General features: G+C 37.4%; 1 protein-coding gene across 1 annotated transcript in view; it reads left to right on the forward strand.

Moving 5' to 3' along the window:
* LOC149067657 (glycerophosphocholine cholinephosphodiesterase ENPP6-like) overlaps positions 1-25437 on the forward strand; it is a 406701-nt gene that overhangs the window by 307688 nt on the left and 73576 nt on the right. Inside the window, exons 3-4 of the mRNA XM_089252525.1 lie at positions 6174-6342; positions 12590-12699. Of these exons, the coding sequence (XP_089108651.1) occupies positions 6174-6342; positions 12590-12699 (279 nt within the window). The remainder of the gene's footprint in view (positions 1-6173; positions 6343-12589; positions 12700-25437) is intronic.

Below are 25437 nucleotides of genomic sequence, written 5' to 3' on the forward strand. Positions count from 1 at the left end.
CTTGCGCCCATTTGTGAAGCCTGTCCAACCAGAGAATTCCCCGTTCACCATAACTCGTTGTGACCTATCTCTTAACCACGATTCTATCCAATTCAACAAGAGAGTTTCCCCCAATCCCATTCTCGTGTAAACGATTCAAGTGTTTACCATAGTTGGACCCGATGGAATGCCTTCTGGAAATCAAGGTAAACAACATCTACATTTTCGCTCTTATCCAAAGCCTTCATCACGTGATCATAGAAGCAAAGGTGGTTAGCCACACATGACTTCCTCTTCCTGAACCCATGATGATTATCCGACAATGCATTATTCTCGTCTATCCACTTCACAAACCACCTTTTGATAATAATTTCCAAAATTTTCGAGAGGGAGCTCGTCAAACTCACTGGACGATAATTGGACACAGCTTCTCTACTACCCTTTTTAAATATCGGAACAACATTAGCAAGTTTCCAATCCCTTGGGACGATATCCTCAGCAATACTACTTCTGTATATCTGTGCGACTGGCCCCAACAATTCATTAGCACATTCCCCAGGTGCTTTGCTTGCACATACATTTCTTAGAAGATTTAGGACCTCCACGTCTTCCATTGAATATCGTTGAGGATTTTATTACCCCATGCAACACCCGTATATTGAATATCATGATCTTTATTAAAAACCGATGCGGAAAAAGTCATTGAAAGCACTACACATGACTCAATTGCTCTCCCCCTCCTATCGAGTGAAAGTTAGGCGCTTTTCTTCTCGTGTTGAAAAGGGTTTCTTCCCTGCTGTATCCAAGAATACAGCCTACGTAATCTATGTACTTTAACCTTCGACATTCCCATTCCCGACCGAACTTTCGCTCAACAATCAAACATAAAATTTACATTTTAATGGAGTTCATTAAGTTCTCAATTTAGTTTAGTCATTTTGTAACACGTTAACCTATGTTTCAATTGGGAACACATCGATTTTATTAATTATAAAAATATTTTTCGTTTATGAAACTACTTGATTTTTTTTACCCCGAAGGTATGATTTCAAACGTAATTTAAAAAACAAAAATGCATTCTTATAAGCACTTATGTCAAAAATTTATTTTTTAAAACTATATTTTTAAGAGTGAATAAAATTTAATTTTATTCACTCTTGTTTTCTTTCTACAGACAAGCAAGTCCAGAAAAAATTTTCACTGGGTGTCCAGGCGGCTGTCTAGTGGTTAGGGAGCTAGCTTCTGACTGTGCTGGTCTGGGTTCGAATCCCGGTTCGGGTATGGATGTCTACTAACACTAACAAATTCCCTGGACAGATCGTAAAGATCTCGTGAGAATGCGTGCTGATCACTTAAAAACTTAAAAGCAGCGGCAATACATTGCAATAAATTTTTAAGCAGCGTACACGACGCAATGCAGTAAAGGGGGTGGTGTAAAAACAAATTGCAGGGGAAGACAAGATATAATGCAAGACACTGGCATTTAAATATACACAAAGGAAAGCGGTCAGGGTGTTGATGACTTAGGCAGTGCAATACAGTTCTGTACCTAAATAAACTACATTTGTTTACATTTCAAAGTTTTCAATTTTCTCTCTTTAGATTTAGAATGAGCCAAATAAGAAATTTCGTCATTTCTTTTCTTACAATAATTGAGCATGGCATTAACTGTTTTTCGAATAGTCATGACCTCTGAGGAATGACCACTTTTACACTCATCAAAATTCAGGTATTTCTCCCCAGCTGATAAAACGTTATTAATAACATTCATGGCGACAGTTCTCTGATTTTGAATCTTCAGAAATGTTTCTTCATGATCTGATAATAGTTTTTGTATAACAATAAAGCTGTACAGTGTGTAATAGTAACAATGTCGTCACTAGGATATTTTAGCCCACCTTTGTCTTGGTGTCGTATCAAAATTTGATTGGGATGATAAAATATTTCCGAATGTGTTGTCAAAAAAGATTTGCAATTAAATTGCTTAATTGATTTTGAATAATTAATAGTTTCTCATAGTTTTTTAGTGCAGAAATAATGGTAGCATGCATGTTACCATTATTTCTGCACTAAAACTATGAGAAAAACCTAAAGAACACTGATTGCAAAAAAAAATAGTAATATGCGTGGAATTAAAAAAGTGAGTGTAATTATTTACCAGTGATTTTTTCCAGCATTCGTCTTTGGCATAGCGAATTCATTACATAGTCACGCTGTCTTCTGCGTTGCAAAACTAAAAACAGTTGACTTCATAATTGAATATTCATATGCAGTCGTGAGAGAGCGTGAAAAAAAGACTTTCGTTCAATTCAGTAACAATTGAGTTCTTCTATTTTCGTTCAATTGAGTTCTTATATTTTCGTAGTTAAAATAAAAGAACAATTACTATCATTTTTTCACAACGTTTTCAACGAGAAGCTCAGTAATTCATGCAAGTGAAGCGAAAATCACATCCTTTTGTCGCCAAAAGCTTATTTATCATGCCAAATCAACAAAGAGCAACAGCAAAGAGCGATGCTTGTTAATCGCCAAGAAAGAGCCAATCTCGGGAAAGTATTTTTTATTAATTGTAGAAACCATGAACCCCTAGTTAGGCTTGCGCCTACTTACACTACGTCACAGCTGTGTAAGGCAATCCGTCCTCTGGCTTTGCATCTAGGAGGTAATGGGTAAGCGCACTAGACTACAAAGGCAACGTATATCTCAATCTTACCTTAGAGCTCATGTGCGCTGAACGGGACCGTACATGAACGATCGGATCTAACTCAGGCCAAAGCTCACAATTGCTGACACTGCCACCAGATGGCGACTTATTATCGTTCAGCGCACGCGAGCTCTGAGGCTACGCTCATAGTGAGCGAAGAGCTACGAGTTACAAGAATTGCGACTGGGAAGAAAAAAATTCATAGGGGTGGAGGAAGAGATGTCCGCACATAGTAAAAGAGGAGGAGGATAGAGAAAGTGGCCGGAGGGTTCTGAAATGCAAGGATGTGGTGATGATGATGCGGAAGAGGGGGCAAAAAGGGAGAAATGGACCAATCAGCAAATAAAGGTGAAAACAATCAGGTTTGTTCAAATCGCGCATCTCGGTGAGTGGCTTCTTTCTGTCTTATTTAGGGAATAATCGATTTATGAACCCCTATTCACATAAGGTTAGCATGACCGGAATGGATTGGCGGAGCCTTATGACAGCGCTCGGTACGACATGTTGGTAAATGGGGGGCTTCCTCGTTAAAGTTTGCGCTGTCATGTAGTAGTACAGGGGACCTTCTTGCATAATGTACCCGTTGCTTGGCATGGCAAGAATCGTCATCGCCGCTGCTAATATCCGTAAAACTCCAGGTATCTTCGAAAGTGTTCGGAAATCCATGCCACGTCTGTGCCAATGATGCGATGGTTGGCGTTTGAAGACCTGTAATGAAACCGTATTCTGTTCCCACCAGTTTTTGTACTCTTACGTTTTTATTATCTTTTAACCCTCAGAGTGCTCCCATCATCCACAGATGATGAGCATAGTAGCTCCTGCTCAATCATTCTGTGATGGTATGCATTTTTTCCTTTTTAACTGATCTTAAAATGACGTACAGGGGGCGTATTCTAGTTTTTTTTATATTATTTATCTATTCTCTAACGGGTTTGCTTATGCTAGATTGGAACGTGTCTACATTGTTGAGTACTGGTAAAGCGTTTACCTATCACTATAATGTTGGCAATTGTGGGTTCGAACCCAGATCCTTTGTTGAAAAAGATTACATCTTTTTTTCGAGTGTATTATACAGTGAAACCCGTGCGAAACGCAACGTCAAAAGACAAATAATATTCCATTTTAGACAAGTTTACGTTTTATAAAGGTGAGCATAAAAGCATTAATTAGGACTATTTTTTATTCCGTCGAAGATAGTTATGTTTCGCTATATTTGCGACGTATGAGTTTCAGTGTTATCTATACTTCACAAAAAAAGGAATTGAAAAAAATTGATTTTTTTCTATGCAGCCGTTGTGAAAGAAGCATTTCTTCCACTACTCCCGCAGCCTAAGGGTTGGGGAAGGGCATTTCCAGTCCTGCTTTCCTCAATTAATATGGTTCTCATATAGATGTTCTCTGCCTTCCCCTTAAAGTTTTAAAACATCCTGTACATGCTTTACAGCGTTCTAAATCATTGGTGGTTCGCTGGTCCGAGATCACTGATTAAACAATCGGATCCCCGAGAAGAAAATTGTGATGGTCCGCCGAACCAGTAGCGAAAACTTTCGTCGTCGTCCCCTCCTTCCACTTAAGGATATATCGATCGCGGAAGAATTTCTCAGAGCAGATTCCAATTTTGCGGACCACTCATGATGTCTGCAGACCAGTAGTTTCTTGTATTCACTGGGACGTTAGACCAGTGACTTTTATTTTTCAATTACTTTGTATTTAGGGAAAAATCATTGTTTTAACAACACCCCCCCCCCCCATAGGTAAGATCTGTAAACCAACAACCCCTAAATTTCCTCCGCCCTCTATAGATAAGGCCTGTAGGGGGTGTATTTATTTTTGTTTTAATCGCTGGGTAAAAATGTTTATGACGAAGGAGCATTTATCCATCGATGCTTCTTTCTGTTTTGTCGTCGTGATGACGTAAGAAACATTAAAAACGTTTAACCCGATGCCATATCTCAACGTCAGAAATAAGATATTTTTTAAGATGTGCCGCAAAGAATTTTCTTTCTTACTTTATTTATTTTATTTTATTTTTTGTCGAGAAATTCTGAAACGTGACAGACCATCAACGGTCAATATGGAAGTTTTGGAAAAAAAAACTACTGGGTCTATATATATATAATCCCCTTGCAAGCAATCGGAAATGAGCCAGACAGATGTAAATTGCCTAAAGATGTATAGTCACGTTCCTTCATCAACTTGGTGAGGTGATTGATTAATAGAGGAGTTTCGTGAGCGTGACATTTTATAAATCGCCTGATAATAACGCGACTGTTAACAAAATCCGACCGAGAACTATGCTGAAAATTTTTTTCGCATCCGCATGTTCTTCAGACTTTTCTTTACCAAATAACCAACTTTTAGGATAATCATTTCTTTCTGATTCAGGCAGCATTCCCTGGTTGAAAAACGCTTCGGGAACCAAAATTACGGAGAACGGGCACTAACTGGCTTCTATGCGTTCAAGACACACTACTTTTCCACTAGAAAATTATCGAAAACCTTATACGTACCGATGAGAACCACACACACATCATCCCTAATTTGACCTTTAGGCTACGGGATTAGTCGGAGAAATGATTCCCTCAAAACGGCAGAGTGAAAAAAATTATCTTTTTCAGTTGTCTTTTGTGAAAGATAGATGACACTCTCAAACTCATACGTTGCACAAATACAGTAAAACCTATCTAAAACGGACACTATATGATACGGAAACCTGTCTGCAACGGAATAATAAAATAGGTCCCTTCATTGATTGATGCTTTTATATGCATCATACGTTTTATAGAACGGAAACCTGTGTAAAATGGAATATTATTTTAGTCTTTTGATGTTCCGTTTCGTACAGGTTCCACTGTATAGTACAATCGAAAAAAATAGGTGTGATACAACAAAGGATCTGGTTTCGAACCCACAATCATCGACAAAATAGTGATGGGCGACAGGCAAGCACTCTCCATACTCAACAATCTATCCAATATACAGTCTTAGTACAAGCAAATCTGTTAGAGAATAGAGAAATAATAATAAAATTAGAATACATGCGTACGTCATCTATACGTCATTTTAAGAACTTCATTTTAAAGAGGAAAAAAAATTCAGATTATCATAGGATGATTGAGCGGGCTACTACGCTCATCATCTGTAGATGAAGGGAATACTCTGAAGCCCCGTTCACACACATGGAAAATAGAAAGCGCGTGTTTAAAACCCCGCTTCAAGAATTTTCACCAATGACTGCTCTCCATTTCTTTTCTTACGAAGGAAAAAAGTCGTCAAGAGGGTGCTTGAACTCCCAATGCTACCGCAATATTTGCACATGTTCGAACGGGGCTTTTGGGTTAAATAAAACTATATTTTTTCATAGACAATGACATTTTTTCATTGCTTCTCATTTTACGCTATTTTCTGACTTCATTTAAGGTAATACATCGCATACTAGCTTTATGCATAAAATATAATGTAATGTAAATTTTCGTATTTAATATTCTAGGTTGAAATTCGTGGTCGAAAACCAACGTATTGTCGTCCATACAAATACGTAGGGTATTGGCCAGCTCACAAGACCGAAACCGAAGAAGCGATGAAAACAGCATTAGATCTATTCGAAAATGATGAAATTAATCTTGTTCAAATTTATTATGAACCCGTTGATTATTATGGTAAGTTTTTATTTGCTGCAAATTGAACAATTATCATTTCGCACGCAAAATCTGAACGTTAAGATTGTTTTACTAAATATTCAAAGTGACTTCATCGATCTTCAAACGTGATAATTAAAATGCCAATTCATTCTTGATACCAGAAAATATATCATTCAAGGAATAGATTTTATAGAAGCTCCGAGCTATTCCAAATTTTGGCTTGATAGCATCGCCACAGGAAGAATTCGATGGCGTCGTGTACGAAGCTTTCCAAAGGGGACCAATATCTCTACGTTCTTCGATTTATTTTGTGAGGGATACTTAACCCATTGAAGACGACTTTGATTTTTTAAAAGAAAACAAACACTGAGTGGGAACCACTCGCACCATTTATTGGAAAAAAATTAAAATTTCTTCAAATGGCAAATTTTCTTACCAACCGGCGTTAATGGGTTAGGTATGAATTTCGAAAGGGAAAATCGAGCTTAACCAATCTTCTTTGCTTTTACAGTCATATCACTAAGGCATTAGGAAAGAGCACCTGGATTTTCAAAAATTATGCGATCGGGATACGTTGATAAACTTTCGAAGCGTTTACATGAAATCGCGATAGGAGGGATCTTGTTGAATTGGATAGATTCGGGATTGCAAGATAGATCACAGCGTGTCATAGTGAACGGGAAATTTTTGTACTGGGCCGAAGGTAATTGACATTACATGTAATTGTATAGCCGAAAATTGCTCCAGATCGAATACGATTGCACCACGAGCGAATGAATAGAGCCTAACTTTTAGCGTTGACAAAAGCATGATTGCTCACTTTGGTTCTAATGACCCACGTTTCCCTTTACCTCTTTACGATCACGGATATATAAGCCGCCAGTAGAATAAATTCAAACAAATTCCCGGTGTTTTCTTTCCTCTCTCTTCGCTGTCGCGAAGGTTTATAGTAACCCTATACTGAAGTTGCTTTTCCTGTTCCTAGTTTCCTTCTGTTAATGATTTTTCCCTCATACATATAATGTATCTTTCTATTATATACATGTAAGAGAACACGTAGGGTGAGAGTGAAAAGAGGACTCTAAGAAAAACTCTCTTATCTACTTTATCTATTATACTTTTTCCTTTCCCCTTCCTTTTTCTAACATGTGGTTAGATTAGGACGAGGTTACTAGATTTATCGCCGATTCGTTAAATAGAGATAATTCAAATTTGTTGCCAAACACTTGTACGTGAAGTGGTTAAGAGTTAAATAGTAAAATTATTCCGGATGGGACAAAGCTTATTAATTTGGAGTTCTTATTGACGAGCGTTTTAGCTTTTCAGAACGTTGTTCTGCGGTGGACCATTATATATTAGACATAATAGACAGATAATATACAGTGTGTCTTGCAAGTGCTAGCACGGCCTTTATCTCATCAACCGTCCGTCGTATAGGTATAATTCCAATTTAAAAAATGCTAAACAAGCGTTCAAAAATTACCCTGTGCCACTTTTGAGAGTGAAAATACAGTGTGTAACAAAATGAAAAAAAAATCTAAATTTTTATATGTCCACCCTGTGCTCTAACTTCCAATTAGAAAGCTGTTGCCCTGTCTCTCTTGATTCCAACAAAATAATTCAGTGTTTCTAAGCGCAATATTCACAGAGATATTCGGATTCGAAAATCCGAGGAAATTTGGGAAAGGACAGCGTTAAATGCGGAAAAACCGTTTTACCCGCATTTAATCTCCCCCGTCCCCGCTCCACAATAGTTTGAGCACTTCCAATATTTTCAATAATTTGAGCCTTTGCATATTGTGTTTGATATCATTTCTAATTTGATAACGCACTCTAGTCAGGTTTAAATCCTCTCTCTTCGAAATTATTCCACTATACGACCCCTCAAGCAAAAACAGCATAGAAAAAAACCGTGTTTTTATCTACTCACACAAAAAATTCTCAATTCGCAAGAGAAAGAATGGTGCTTATATTTCTTCCCTAGAACTTACAACGTAATGTTACGTCGGAAACGTTGGAAAGGTTAAACTTTAACATAAGGTATTAACTAAAAGTATATTTTCGTTACGTCAACTTTTCTGAAATGCAGCCGGTTCAGTCAGAGTACCGAATTCACGACACGTATTCAATTCATTCGATTTTTTGCATTAGAGTCTTTGTCATTAGAGTGTGCCGTACGATTTTGAAGGATATACAGGGTGGCCTGTAAGTGCTAATGCGGCCTTTATCTCATTAACCGTTTGTGGTAGAGAGGTATGGTTTCAATATAAAAAATTCTCAAAATATGTTCAAAAATAACATTGTACAAGTTTGTTTTGCGAGTGAAAATGCAGCGTGTCACGAAATAAAACAACCTAAATGTTTATACGGTCCTCTGTCCTCTAACTTCCAATCAGAAAGTTATTGCCCTGTCTCTTCTGAGTCCAACAAAAAAAATTCAAGTTTCTTAGTCCAATATTTGCTGAGATTAGAATTCAAAACATTGGAGAGAAGTTGGGAAGGGACAGCACACACACACACACACACATAAATGAGGGAAAGGAGCGTTGTCCGTTAGTTTTTGCTGTTTTTTGTCATAACTTTTCTGCGATTTTTGAGTTGAAATATCTCAGTAAATATTGCAGTTAAAAACATGGGACTTTTTTGCTGGGCTCAGAAAAGACAGGGCAACAACTTTTTAATTGGAAGTTAGAGGATAAGGGGGACCGTATAAAAATTAAGATTTTTTATTTTGCGACACACTATTCTCACTCTTAAAACTGGTGCAGGGTAATTTTTGGACTCTTTCTGAACATTTTTTAAGTTGTAATCATACCTCTACGACAGGCGGTTGATGAGATAAAGTCCGCATTAGTACTTAAAGAACACCCAGTATACTTATTGGATGGAGTGTAAAGAAGAAATACAAAAGCCCTTTTGTTTGTAAACCAGGAATTGAGCCATGAAGCGAGACTTGGTTTTGTGAATATGTTTTCACCGGAAGAGCGTAGGTGTCAACGAAAAATGATTGAAGTGTTTAAGATTTTAAATGGGATGGATAAGATGGATCATAACCATTGATACACCGTCAGTTCAGTGCTTGGACAAGGTGACACCAGTGTCGGTTCGATAGGGAAAATTTCAAGTTCGTTGTGTCACTGGGAGTTTTTTGCAACAGGGTTGTGAATAGCCTATCATCCGTTGACATAAATTCCACCACAAATGACATGTTTAAAAAGAGTTGTAACTATTCGTGTCAGGAAAGATCGAGAAGCTATGCATTCTTCGTTGATGGAAACCTTATTATTACATAGGAATTTTATTTTTCTCAGGGTTTTTTAGTTTCCGGATTATTGTACTTAAATTCAATTGGCGTCATAATATGTTTTAGGAATTGTTTTGAGCTAGAGTGCTTGGAAATTTGCCTTTCACTTTTTATTTCTCCAGTGGGTATACTGGGTGAGCAAAAAGTCCGTAGAAACTTTAAAAATTTATAAAAACCGGAAAAATAACCGAAATAAAAAACGGTTTTCAAGGTTAGCATTGCTAGGTCACGGGAATTTTTTTTGACAGGAAAAAAATCAAAAACAGTCGATAGGTGGCGCTGACGTACACAAGTCAAAGAAAAGATACGCAAATAACGTCCATCTAATCTGTCGGAACTGAAAGATGCGATCCGCCGAAAGATGTCATGTATACATTCCGGACCTGCTGCACTCTGCCGTTGCTGGATTTGTGACTTGCCTGCAATGTGTTATTTCCTGTGGTGGTGGTCATATGGATACATACTGCTGTAATAAACGATTTGGGGGCATTCTGTTCGTTATTTGTGTATCTTTTCTTTGACTTGTGTACGTCAGCGTCCCTATCGGCTGTTTTTTGAGTTTTTTTTTTCTTGTCTTAAAAAAATTACCGTGACCTAGCGATGCTAACCCTGCAAACCGTTTTTTATTTCGGTTATTTTTCCGGTTTTTATGAATTTTTAAAGTTTTTACGGACTTTTGCCCACCCTCTACATAAACTGACACTATTCAGATGCATGTAGCGCCCATTCTGATGGAGATATTTTGATGGAACTTGGTATTTAGAATAAGACTATGGAGAAAAGAAAGATTCAATAAAAAAAATAGTTCAATTTTTGACCACGAGGTGAAAAGTGACGCTTTTTATAGCAGTTACCTTTTTCCCGCTGCGTCATTGGGAGATTTTTGCAATAGGGTCGCGAATAGCTTATCATCAAAATAACGTACATACAAGTTTCAATGTAATACGTCCACCACACACACACACACACACACAACGGGCGCTACACAGGTCCGAGTAATGTCAGTATAATTAAACTCAGTAGTGTCAATATAATTAAGCTGCTACTACTACTAAACCACACATGCACCTCGTCCACATTGCACTGTGGAACTTCTAACGAATCGTTACATGTTGGAATGTGCGTGTACGTGTTGTGAACCTGACGGAAGTTTGTTTCTGTGTAATGCTTGTTGTGTGTGTAGTGCGGCCATCTGCCATCAGTTTTTCTAACTGTGAGTCAAGTGTAATTATTAAATAATTGTATCGTCGAAGGCCCATTACTCTCTGTGGCGAGACTTTAAAGAGAAGATAGCCCGCATTTGAGCCTCAAATTTAGAAACCACAGAAAACCAACTTCAGCCCACCACCATTGTGGTGACGGTGGGGTTCAAACCCGGGAGTATAATTAAGCTGAGTATTGTCAGTTGAATTATACTGACACTACTCCGACCTATGAAGCTTCCGTTGTGGTGGACGTATTTCATCAAAACTTGATATATACGTTATTTGGACCATGGGAAAAAGATAACTGTAATAAAAAAGCGCCACTTTTTCACCTGGTGGTTGAAAATTGAACTATTTTTAAACTGAATCTTTTTGTTCTTCGTGGTCATAAATCCTATATACCAGGGGTGGCCAACTTCTCTCTGTTCGAGGGCCAATATATGGTCAGACGCAGTGTCACGGGCCGCACCAGGGACAAGTCCAAACTCCGGTATATAAGCCGCATGCACAAGGGGAGATAACTGCAGCCAGTGCATCTACCGCGCCCAGTATGATTGCTTGCTATGGCATCGCGGGCCATAAACATTTTGACGGGATTTAATAACTAATTAACTGAACTATTCATTTGATTAAATACTAATTATAAATAATTATCGATGAACTATTAATTGAACCCTTCATATTTTGTGAAAAGTTTATATGTTCTCTCATAGATAGTGAAATCAGTGCAGAAGGAAACTGCGTAAATAGCTGCAGCGTGGACTAAAACTTTTTACCAGACCAGACTCAAATGTTTGCCTCCATCCCATGCCCAGCTCTTAGGGCTGATGGTGAGATTACAGGCGGGCGGGCTAGCAATCAACCTATTAAGGTGTATTTAATGTACGTCAGTAAGTCCAGACTCTCAGTAATTAAGGCCGTGCTATGCTTCAGGCTCCTCACTGGATAGAATTTTTCCATAGTTGTCTAAGTCGGGAGATCCACTCCACAACTCTGTCCACAAAACTTGACAAACATTTTTGGGGTTGACACATCTGATTTGTTTTTCCCAGTTTCTCGGCAGCTCATTAGATTCAGCAGATCCTTTATGTGCGGTCTTGGAAGAATTTCCACTGATAGCTGGATTTCAGGCTTTGCTGTCTTCATGGTCGCGAAACTTTACTCAAGCACTTCACGATAGAAATGTGGTGTTTGTGTGTCATTTCCCCGATTTTCCAAACGTAGTGAACTTAATCTTTTTCTGAGATTTTCTGGTTTAGGTTTTTTGGCACTTAAAAGGAAAATTTTGTCGTCGAGATCACTTACCCCCGATGATTGGGAAAGAAAATCCGCTACTGTCATTTGCATAACTACCACATTAGGTTTCTGAAATCAATCATGTAACCTGTGTGTTTAAAGAGGTTTCGTGTTTGTGTGTTAAAAATACAAATTGTTTTGTCAAATCAAAAATATTTTTTCTTCCACATTAACAGCTATTCGTCGAACCAAGTATACCAAGTTCCATTAAAATGACTTCATCAGAATGGGCGCTACATACGTCTGAGTGGTGTCAGTTTATTTATAACCACCCTGTATTTTATTATAATATTACCTTTAATAAATTCAATACAATATTTCCGCGATTATTGTACGATACTTTTTGAAACAGGCTTGATATTAGCGGAGTGAAAAATGAATCGACCATTTTGTGTGTTTCAAAAGTGATTTATCACAAATATTTTGTGAATGTTTCCAATTTATTTGTTTCGCTTAAAAGGTCATAAGAACGGTCCAGAATCGAAAGAGCGGAAACAGGCTCTTAGAGATATTGATGGACTGCTGGATTGGTTGCAAACAGAAATGTTCAACAGAGGTCTCGACGAGAAGGTATGTATGTGCATGTGAACGTCATGTACTCACAACAACCGAATGATTAATAGCAATTTAATGGCATGCAATTTTCTTTTCCTTTCTGCCTGTAAATCTGGGGGAAAGAAACGTATCGAACTCGGATTTTTTTTATATTATAATCACATAAGTATCGACAAATCTTGATCAAGTTTCCTTGATAGAACTCCAATTTATGAGCAGTAATGACACATTAGTGTTTTTATTTGTCAATATAAGAATATGAATTCATGTTTTTCACTTCAATTATTAAACGTTTATCAAACTAAATGATAAATTTTCTTCCGTCGTAATGCGGCCTTTATCTCATCAACCGTTCGTCGTAGACGTGTGCTTTTCGTTTAACAAATGCTCGAAATGTGTTCAATTCCCTGTATCATTTTTGAGACTGGAAATACAGTGTGTCACGAAATAAAAAGAATCTACATTTTTAAACGTTCCCCCGTCCTCTAATTTCCAATGAGAAACTTGTTGCTCTGTCTTTTTCCAGCTCAACAAAAGAAAAATACCATGTTTTTAAATGCAGTATTCTTCGCCGAGATATTTGAATTCGAAAATCTGAGAAAAGTCAGGAAAGGACAGAATGGGGGGAAGAAGCGTTGTCCGTTGGTTTTTTGCTGTGTGTTTCCCATTTTTTCTCCAATTTTTTAACTAAAATATATCAGTGAATATTGCAGTTAGAAACACGGGATTGTTTTGTTGGTCTCAGAAAAGACAATGCAACAACTAATTGTAAAGTAGAAGGCAAAGGGACCGTATAAAAATTTAGTTTTTTATTTGGTGACACACTGTATTTCCATTCTCAAAACTGGTACAAGGTAATTTCTGAACGCCTTTTGAACGTTTTTTTAAATTGGAATTATACTTCTACGACGGATGGTTGATGAGATAAATGCTGCATTAGAACCTACAGGACACCCTGTATACACAGTCAAGTCACATTATTTTGATCAGCTACTATTTTTGATATCAACTACATTCAGCAAAGGAAATAATGCAAGAGTCGCGAGCTGCAGGCTGTAGGTACAGTGCAAGGTGAGATGCAAGCATTATAAAAGGGTCAGTCGTTACTGTCATACAGCGAAGTACCAGGTACGATTGACGCGAGAGATCGGGTGGGAAAATGCGTGAGGGTTGAATGACACATTAAAGTTAAGCAATCCACTGCACAAATAAACCAGGGAGCTGATCAGACTTTTGTCTAAAATATCAGCACAACACACCCTGCTGTACATGATGCACCAAACGACTTCAATTTGCAAGGTGGTATCAGAATCTGATCTCTTTTGATGGGCAAAAGGTTGCTTTCTTGGATGTTTCTTTCTATTCCGCGTGGAATGGGTGGCTGCTTTCGAAATTACTGGGAGAATTCAAGTCGATGAAAGCAGTATTATTGTCGGAAAAATGTTAATGTGACATTGTGTCTAGGTTAACTGATACTTCTGGAAGTCACTTCAACTGTTATGATTATAAATTCCTCCTTGCAGATCATGCACATCAATAAATGTTTATTGCCTTTCCTCAGTCACCGTTCTTGAATCTTCAAGAACGGTACTAATACTTTGTGAGCCTAAAATGTTCGGAAGTTGTCGAAAGAGCATGCCCAAGATTTCTATGTACTCTTTAGTCCCCTAATTCTCCAAACTTGAACTCAGTCGAACACATTTGGAACATTTTTATAGATCTTCCACCACTTACTTCCCTACAGTAATTGAATGGACTGCAGTCTGCTTCGCTGAATAAATGTAATAACCTTCCAGCATCTTATTATGACACTTCTAAACTATCTTGTCGCTATCGAGTTGCATAGAACCTTTTTTTTTCTGAGTGGTGGTCACATTCATGTAAATCTACTGTGTATTTTACAGTGCGAAGTTTTGCTTTAAACTTTGTCACGTCTACTACCAATACATATATTAACTACAAATATATTCTTCAACCTTATATTGTGTGTGTGTGTTATAGTTTCTTTGCTAAATATCACATTGTGTCTGAATATATTTTTCAAAAATATTATCCTTCTTTTGAGTGTGTGTGCTTCAAAACATTATACAGGGTATTTCAAAAAGAATCACCGATTTGAAATGCGTATATTACGAAAAATATTGAACATAGACGCTTAAGATTAATTTTATATTACATGACTAATCATAAAAAAATCATAAAGTTTTTCACAAACCAAATTAAAGGTGCTCAATATGTCCACCTTGGGATGCAGGGCGTATGTGTATACGGTAGTCAAATTCGTCCCAAACTTTTGCGAGCATGTTTGCATCCACTGCGAGTAGATTTCTGGGGACTACGTGCGAAACTCTGTCGCTCCGCATTTTCGTCTCACATGCGGGGACGGCCAGGGGATTTCATTTTACACAGACAACCCGCGTCTCGGAATTGTTTGTTCCATCGCCTAATGCTCTGAGCGGTAGGAAGTCAACACCAGGGTATTGTCGACGGAAAGCACGATGAACAGTTGTTACGGACTCGCACTTCGCGAAGCTTAGAACACAAAACGATTTCTGTTGTGCAGTCACCATCTTGACAAACACTGATGTGGCGGCCGAAGGAAGAGCGTTAGCGCTACCTGTCGGCAACTGCTCGAATCCCGAAATTTCTCTCTTTCTACCTATACATTATTCGATCAAACGGATTAAAAGCTGAATAGTTATGATTTTTTTAATCGGATGATTCTTTTTGAAACACCCTGTAGTCCCCTTATAGTTCTTTTTATTTATTAGAATCGATAGCATGGCGTTTTTCTTGTTTTACTGTTTCCAATTTTAACTCTTTGGCTATTGTAGAATCTCAATACGAATGTATAGGTTTACCTTTCTGAATTGACATAATCTTATACAGTGTGTCCCTGAACTCATGGGCTAAACTTTAAGGGAAGGTAAAATGCACATAAAGAAGCGTTTTTTGGGATGTAATGTGGGATCGGAAATGTTGGCGAAGAAACACTAAATGCTGAGGAAATCAAAAAAGTTTTTCATTTACATTAATAATTACATTAAGTGCTCAAAATCTGGCATCACCAACATCGATATAGGCCTGGTAGCTTCTAGCAAGTGATTGGCGTACCCTTTCGAAGATGCCAGGTGTTTTACGAACAATTGCAGCAGCAACTAAAAGTTTTGCAATGAGGTCCTCATCAGAGTTTTTCCACCAACGCTTTTAATTTCCGACCCCACGTTTCTATACAAAAATGCTTCTTTATTTGTATTTTACCTTCCCTTAAAGTTTGGCAAATGAGTTCAGGGACAACCTGTAGGAATCTTCTGTACCAAAAATTCCTGACTATAGTTGGGTAGTCTTGTTTTTATTACTTTTTGTTGGAGAATCGATGGTATACTAAATACTATGAATTGTGGTCCAAGAGTCCCCAATTTTTACATTGCGTTAATTGCATTCCATTGTAAGTTACACTCATGTCCATAAATTAAGGATAATGCCAGCTCCGGCAAATAAAGGTTCAGAAACAAAACAAACGTTACTTATTCATAAAGCCCATTTATTAAACAAAATATGACGAAATTTGACGAAATGGGAAATTCCTTGTTGAAAACTTAATGGTTGATGAAGTTAAACCCTGCAGTTGTGCGTGGCGGTTGCATAGGCTCCATACGCTGCTTCACTTACTACAGAATGCAGTAAAATCATTGATCGAGGCGTTAAAATCACATTTCATTTCTTAGATGTTTAATGAATATCACAACAAAGAACATCTTCGGAAATTGAGCCCGAAAACTTTTTGCACAGATGGTGTATGATTTCAGGGTGCTTTTAAGGAATAAATATTTTATTTTCGTGTCAACAATGTACCAATAACTGTCGCTATTAGTTGATATCAAATAAGTAAATAAAAACAATTTGTTTCTCTCGAAAAAATAAAGGTTCATCTGTAAATAAAAGAGTATGTATTTTTTTATCTTAAAATGAAGTTGCGCACGTATTTGTACGTGTCAAAATTTTTTATTTACTTTAGTATACGGCGTTTGCACAATCAAAAATTTAAAAGCATTTTTTTTTTCGTACTGAAATACGTGAGTGTGAAAATGAGTGATCATCGAACGAACTTTGGTGAAGGAAAAAGAACTGGTGAGTTTTTCTGGCTGTATTTTCTAATGGCGATGCTTTCTCTCGTCCTTGAATTCAGGATTCATTCGCGATTCGCCAGAGACCTCATTCCTATTGACTATTTTGAGTCCATCAGCAGTGCTGCAGTTCAATGGTGTCTTCGATTCTAGGATTCATTTCACTCGCTGTCATCAGCAGATGCGGTTATTGATTTGGAATCTTAGTAAATTCTCCTTCTTTTCCAACCATTTCTTACTTCGCTATCTTCGACACATGAAAAAAAAATTAAAAAAGATCAATAGGTAAATTTTTAATAATTCCACAAAATCCCCCTTGTGTCTAATTCTTACGTTTTCTTCTGTAATTATTTCATAAAAGCAACATTCCATCGATCGTATTCTTTGAGTTTTGAAAAAAGATAAAGGCTTTGTTTTGGCTGACTTAATCCCATTATCACCCTTTTTCAATCAAAAAAACATAAATATTGAGGGGGGGGAGGATTTTTTAGTGATCTATTACCTAATCGAGGTATTACAAAAATTCCGTTTCAAAAACTTTATCGAACGTTTTGGTTACGGTCTCAAAATACTATATAATTAAACTTAGTGGTGTATCTACTTCACCAAACACCAACTCTGGCCATATCGCTATATTGCAATTTACTGCCATTAGTGAGATGGGTTGGAAGTAAAGGCGCTGTCTATCGGTGGTCGCCTCGAGTTCGTTAGGGAAAATATCTTATCTACATCCTCCCTTGGGTTTGAACCCGGGACCTGACAACAACCTTCACGATGGTAGACGACATCTTACCACCATGCCACTCGAGCACTTTAGTGGTGTATCTGACAAAACTTGCGGGTTCGCTATCTATACATCAATGGTTTTTCAAGTATTCAGCTTCACTAGTAAAGCCAATAGAAATTGAATTGAAATGTAGTGTTTGTGTTCGAGGCGATACGATATCTGTCTAATGCTCGGAACGACGTTCCACGGTTTCGTGATTTCGAAACCGGTCCAGTCCTTGTCAGTATTTTACCTGACTGAAGTTACTATATTCGCTTGTGTACGAGAGATGGCGCCAAGACAAAAACCTTCAGAGATTATCAACCGTCCTCTTTTTTTTATGTCATTTCTAGCGTCCTCCTACGTTTCGAAAAATTTGCCCTTTTGTCCTCCTTTTTAGTTTTCCGGAATTATTTTCCTTTTTTCCTCTATTTGGGAAAAAAAAAATTCTCCTCTTTCAAACACGTATTTCTTCATTGATATGAGTGTTTTTCCCCCACATGCATTCACCAATAGCCGTCGAAATTCCTAAATTTTTTTTTCTGTTTCTGCTGTTAGGAAAAATTATTATTGTGGCCGGTTTTATTGGTAAGAATAGTGGCGCCATCTGTTGGGGAAATTGAGATAAGTGATGTCACTAAGGGTGCGCGCACAGACGTCCTCCTTTCTCAGTTTTCGGATTTAGTAACCCTAAGCAAAATGAAGGTTCTCCACTTTGAGAGTGGTTATTAAATAACCTTCTCGGTGATTATATTACGCCACTTGTTGATTGGTGCTTGTATGAAACGTAGGCTCATTTGATAAAACTTTTAGCATTAAAAATTATCTTTGGAAACTGTCTTCTCAGAATTTTAAAATTCACCGGATAATCCAATTGTAATATGCTACGTAGCGATAAAATTCTGCATTGTTTTATGTAATTTAAAATATAGTCCAACGTGAAAAAGCTAATTACATCTTATATCAGACTCGATTTGAGAGAAAAAAATGAGCAAATTGCGTCACGTCTCAGATAAAAACCAAGCCCATAAATGGTACTTTTTTTATTGTTGTAATTTGTCCAGCATCAACTAAACGGAACAGAGAAGCAATGGCCAACGATAAGCTCGTATAAGGCCACTGATCCTTTAATCTTACTATCGCTCGAGGATCGCAACTCATTAGCCCAACAGAAAGTGGCCCGTTTTAGAAATGAATGGTTTCACTTCAAATCATCTCAATAACATCGGAGTAGATTGTCTTCTTGGTCCCGTTTAACTAAGGGAATAAACGTGGAACTGTAACAATTACCCCGTTTCGAGTGACAGACAGCGCTGGATGTTGCTAACGACTAAATGGAAACTCGCGATCCTAAAACAATTTTGATTCTTCTGGATTTTTTTTTTTTGTAGCGTTGTTTTCACTGCGCTTCTAACTTGAACGCTTATAATTATTTGTGCAAGATGACACGATTCTGTTGTTAATAATTGTCTGCAGTCGGTGTCTTTTTGAGTTGATAAATGTGATTTTAATCTGATAGGACTTGTCAGGCAAGTAAAGTTTAGTCATCGTTAACAACACAACTGAACAAGACTGAACACAACTGACTGTTGTACAGTCTTGTGCAACTCTTCATATAAATTTTTAATGATGTGTGGTTTTTTGTTCTAAGTTTTACAGTAAGATGACTAAAGTTATTAGTGTGGTAATTATGTCTCAACTTTTTGATCCGTATCTCGAATAGATGTCACTATAACTGCTAAAAACTTAAAGAAACAAAACTTTCGGTTTTAACAAGCTACATCAAACTAATAATCAGAAGAAGAGCATAGTATAAGATTCCCCAAGTAGCACAAAGATATAGATCTATATCGTAAAATTTCAGTTTCCAATATAGATCTATATCGGGCCACGATATCGTTCTGGCTAAAAAAGGCATAGTCGGAGATAAATAGATCTATATCGTGAATGTGATACATTCAAATACTTCAAATTTTGGACTATAGATGGCGCCCTTTCGGAAGAAATAAAAAATTGTAGTTATCTGGAGGTGGGTGGGTGTACCCTGAACCCTGAACTCTTCCCATCTCGAACACCGTATCTTACCAACCCACCACTACAGTACTGGTTATTGGTTGTTATTATAACATTAATTTACAAGTAATCTTTTTTTTACTTGTATTTTCAATCAAATTTATTCATTTTCATGTATGCACAAAAATTACTAAATAGAAATTGTGAGACATATTTACCATTTTGAGGCAGATAATTGAAAAATTATATTATAATTAAGGAAATTATATATAATACAAAAAACACAAGAAACAAATTAATGTATTGTGTAGTACATTATTTATTTGAAATTATTAATTTATATGCTAATAAAACAAAAAATACAGAATAAAAAATATGCAACACAAAAGAGTTAAAATTCTCAAAGTATGGTAAAAAATGAAAACATCAAACAAAAATAATAAATAATTTTAAGAAAAACACACACATATACAACAAAAACAAGAGCAATTTTTTTAAATTAAAAAATATTTGCAATTATAAAGTGGCAATTAAAGTTACGGTGGATAAGCTCTCGCTCCTCCTAAAATACTAACATCTATTATGTAAAACATACACAGTAAGGATTCAATTATAACTGACGAAATGATTTTGATATATCAACATAATTAATCCTATTAAAATCAAAATTTCATATGAAAAATTATTCATTCAAACGTTTTTAATTTCAATTCAAACAAAAAATTGTACGCTCGACTTTAAATTTTCTCCAAATTTTTATTTGAAGGCAGTATTTTTATTTAAAGGCACACAATATGGTGATATATCAGCATATTGTGTATCTGATATATATCTTTGTCAGGTTCACGATATAGATGTATGTAATGTTCAGGATATAGAGCTATGTCTTCTTTGATAGATCTATATCAGGTCTATGTCGAGAATCTGATATAGATCTTTGTAAGGTGCACGATATAGATCTATGTTTTTCAAACTATATTAAAATAATTTATTGTCCCAAGTTGTTGTCCTTCAAAGTAGAGATTATTCACATGGAATCAAATACATATTCGGCTGAAAAATTAAAGACTTGATTAATTAACATCATAAATAATTTGCACCATATAAGACGAGATCGTTCTATATCATAGTTATGACATCTGATATTCCTCTGACATTTCAATATATAACGATATGGTCCAAATATTGTACTATATCGTTGTGCTACTGGGGTCTACGTTTTTCACTTGCCGGGTAGTGTATAAAAGAGGATTTTTTTTTTCAAACCGAGCACAACTCAGGTCTATTGCCATAGGCAATTTACTACCTAGTGAGTTGTGCTGGAAGTGTAAGTACCTAACAGTCTGACTGCGTATCTAGTGTTGTGTATGATTTTTCAGTGCTGCCATCTATATCTCAGAAGTGAAGTGAGTGATGTTTAGTAACTGAATATTGGTACTGTTTGTAGGACTGTTGCTCTCGGTGGCGAGACTTTTTAACGGGGAGATCGGCTCGCATTTTCGTCTCGAAGTTGGGAACCACAGAAAACCAATTTCAGCCGACCACCACTGTGGCGACGGTGGGGCTCGAACCCGGGTCCCCGCGATGCGAGTCCGTCACTATGACCACTCGACCACCACAGCGGCTATAAAAGAGGATGCCCACCCACATGGAAGAAAAAATCAGAATGTTATTCTGAATGGACATGTTTACAATCAACATATTCAAATCCACTTTCACTATGGCGAACGAACTTTAATCAATGATTTAATCTTCCCACGGTCAATCCGCGATTACGAGAGGTGGTTACGTTTACGTAGTGGTGGGTTGGTAAGATGCGGGGTTAGAGATGGGAAGAATTTAGGTTACATGGGTTCAAATCCATCCACCTCCAAATAATTACACTTTTAGCCGCTGTGGTGGTCGAGTGGTTATAGTGACGGACTCGTGATGCGAGTATCCGGGTTCGAACCCCACAGTGGTGGTCGGCTGAAGTTGGTTTTCTGTGGTTCCCAACTTCAAGGCGCAAATGCGAGCCGATCTCCCCGTTAAAAAGTCTCGCCACAGAGAGCAACAGTCCTACAACGGTAAATCATTCAACCATAACACTTCACTCATAGTTAGTAAAACTGGGGGCAGATGACAGCACTACACATAACAAGCATTACACAGAAACAAACTTTACGTCAGGTTGCACTACACGTACACGCACATTCCCGCATGTACCGATTCGTTGGGGGGTTCCGCGGGGGGGGTGCATGTGTGGTGTAGCAGTAGTAGGTAGGGGCTCGGGGATCCATGATGTCAGCCACCTCGTTGGGCAATTTGCCTGTTGTGGCGTTGTATTTGTATTACATATTGTATTGTATTACATATTGTAGCTAATCAGAAAAATTCTCACTGTTTAAAAGCAATTCTGAGAGTCTACTTTTCGAAGACCATATCTTGTACAACATGGCTGACTGGACTTGAGAAAACAAAAGAAACATCGGGTGAGTCATGTTTACGGGTACCGTTTGGTTAACTGCTATCTTACAAAGGCAATGGAAAAGTCTTTCGACTCGAGATAACAGCTAGACTGCCAGGGATAGTTTTTGTTATGGTAGGAAATCCAGCTGTTATGATCATAAATACCGTTGGTTTCCAGCTGTGAGCAGTGGAGATGGTCTTTTAGAATGATTTGCACAGCTGGTGCAGGAATTCCAAACGTCAATTGTGTTTAGTATATTTCACACAGCGACAATATTATTCCAGAGCAAAATTGTTCTCAGTAGGAAAATTTTCACTCTGAAACTGCTTTTGTCATCTGAAAATAAAAGTCCAATGAAGATAATCATTTCCCAGGAGAAGAGACATTTTTACCAATCAATTATTCAGCACTCAATCCACGAGAAAAGTTATATTGCCAAAAATTGCATCGTATTCCACTTTTTCCACCCTGTCAAATCTTGTCTTTCGAATTTTAGTTGTAAAGAATGACTGCTCGCACACAGCCGTAAATTGTCTACGGTTTATGATTTTAAAGACTGAACCAAAATTAAATCTATCCATCTTGGTTTAGTTATTTCGAGTCGCTAAACTTTCTCCTTGCCACAAGTCAAACATTTTTCAAGCTTTACCGCTTATTTTTCAAGCAATACGACCGCTTTCACCAGACCCATTGCTTGTTGCAAAATGATTCTGTAGCCCCTTCACAAGATAAATAATTTCCCGTAATTCCTTACATTATACAAATATACAAATACAAATACAAATACAAATACAACGCCACAACAGGCAAAATGCCCAACGAGGTGGCTGATAAAAAGATGCCCATAAAAATATGGTTGTCATATGTTTCAAAAATACAGCAACCCAATTAAAAATGCAATTAACACAAATTACAAACACTATATACACATGAAAAAATATTATACAATGCCCATAAAGAATACTTATGGTTGTCTTATTCTAAGAATGGATAGCTTCTCGATTTACCCCAACATGTTTATCGTATTTCTTTTTAAACGTGTCAATTGTGTTACAATTTACTACCTCCGGGGGTAATCTATTCCATTTATTAACAACCCTATTGGAGAAAAATTCCCTGCGACACCATAACCTTGCATTGTCCCTCACCAATCGATACTGGTGTCCCCTTGTAAAAGCAGTCGATTGGCGGTGTACTAAAAGTTCATGGTCCATCCTATCCATCCCATTGAAAATTTTGAACACTTCGATCATATCTCCTCGACACCTGCGTTCATCCAATGTAAACATATTCAAAAAATGAAGTCTTTCTTCATAACTCAAGCCCTGTGTGCCAATAAGGACACGCGTAGCTCTTCTCTGCACCCCTTCAACCAAGTCTATGTCCCTCTGTAGGTATGGTCTCCAAAACCTTACAGCATACTCCAGTCCAGGACGAACTAAGCCTCGAAAAAGAGGAAGAATGACTTTAGGAGAACGCGAAGATGCCTTTTTGAAAATGAGACCAAGCATTCTATTCGATTTTTTGACAACCGCTGAACAATGTTCAGAAAACTTAAGTCGCTCGTCAATGAGAATTCCCAAATCGGTGACTCTAGTTGCATCCGGGATAGTGACACCATTCAACTCGTAAGAGAACCGTGGGTTGTTCGAACCAAAATGAGCGACCATGCACTTATCTACGCTAAACGTCATGCTCCATTCATTTGCCCATGCTGCAATCTTGTTTAAGTTGGTCTGGAGCAACTCCCTATCGCTTTCATTCCCGATTACCCCCATTAGCTTCACATCATCCGCGAATTTGCTAGTAATTCCATCGATACCCTGATCGAGTTTATCGATAAAAAGTGAAAAAAGTATGGGGCCAAGGACACTTCCCTGAGGAACTCCACTTGTGACGTCTGTCCAACCAGAGAATTCCCCGTTCACCATAACTCGTTGCGACCTATCTCTTAACCACGATTCTATCCAATTCAGCAAGTTGCCCCCTATTCCAATCTCGTGTAAACGCTTCAAGAGTTTGCCATGTTGGACCCGATCGAATGCCTTCTGGAAATCAAGGTAAACAACGTCGACATTTTTGCTCTTACCCAAAGCCTTAGTCACGTAATCATAGAAGCAAAGGAGGTTAGTTACACATGACTTCCCCTTCCTGAACCCATGCTGATTATCCGACAATACATTATTCTCGTCTATCCACTTCACAAACTGCCTTTTGATGATAATTTCCAAAATTTTCGAGAGGGAGCTCGTCAAACTCACTGGACGATAATTAGACACCACTTCTCTACTACCCTTCTTAAATATCGGAACAACGTTAGCCAGTTTCCAATCTCTCGGGACGATACCCTCAGCAACACTACTCCTGTATATCTGTGCGACTGGCCCCAACAATTCATTAGCACCTTCCCTGAGAACCCTGGGATAGATATCATCTGGTCCTGGTGCTTTGCTTGCACATACATTTCTTAGAAGATTTAGGACCTCCACGTCTTCCACTTGAATATCGTTGAGCGTTTTATTACCCCATGCAACACCCGTATATCGAATATCATTATCTCCATTAAAAACCGACGCGAAAAAGTCATTGAAAGCACTACACATGCCTACATTGCTCTCTACTTTTGAGCCTCCTATCGAGAGGGGGCCAACTGTCCCCTTACATCCATTATTGACGTATCGAAAAAATGATTTTGGGTCAGAGCCAATGTTATCTGCCAACCTAGATTCAACTTGCTTTTTACTATCCCTTATCGCTTTCTTCAACAGTCTTCTTTTATCAGTAAACAATGATAGGTCACCTCGTCCACTTTTATACTCTCTGAATGCTACATTCAGAGAGTATAACATGCTGAGAGTATACATTCAGAGAGTATAACATGCTGAATTGAACACAGTAATGAGTAGCTTAGATAAATAAACTATAAAATTATATTTTATATGTTCTAGACTGTTATGTTGAAAAATTCAAAATTGCAAATTATAATTAATATTTTGTTTTAATTATTGTAATAAATTAATGTTTGAAAATAAAACATTGTTATATGCAGAAAAGTTTTTCATCATGACAAAATTATCAAAAAGCATTCATTTAGGTTTTTGACGGTTTTCGACAGTTTCTGACAGTTTAAACCAGTTTTTGACGCTTTGTCATGTCAAAAGCCCAAACCTGTGGCAAAATTATCAAAACAAAAATATAACTTTTTTATATGGACACCCTGTGGCCAAAAACCTAATGATAATTTTGTTGCCCTGTCTCTCCGGATGCCAGAAAAAAAATTCAACGTTTCTAAGTGCAATTATTCGCTAAGATATTCTCGAATTCGAAAAATTGAGGAAAGTGGGGAAAAAAAATCAGCATTAAATGCAGGTAAAAACTGTTTTACCCAACTGCGGTTT

The sequence above is a fragment of the Pholcus phalangioides genome, unplaced genomic scaffold (assembly GCF_987345545.1).
Source record: "Pholcus phalangioides strain wild (caught in Gottingen) unplaced genomic scaffold, Ppha-v1.0 ptg000029l_1, whole genome shotgun sequence".
Classification (NCBI taxonomy): Eukaryota; Metazoa; Arthropoda; class Arachnida; order Araneae; family Pholcidae; genus Pholcus; species Pholcus phalangioides.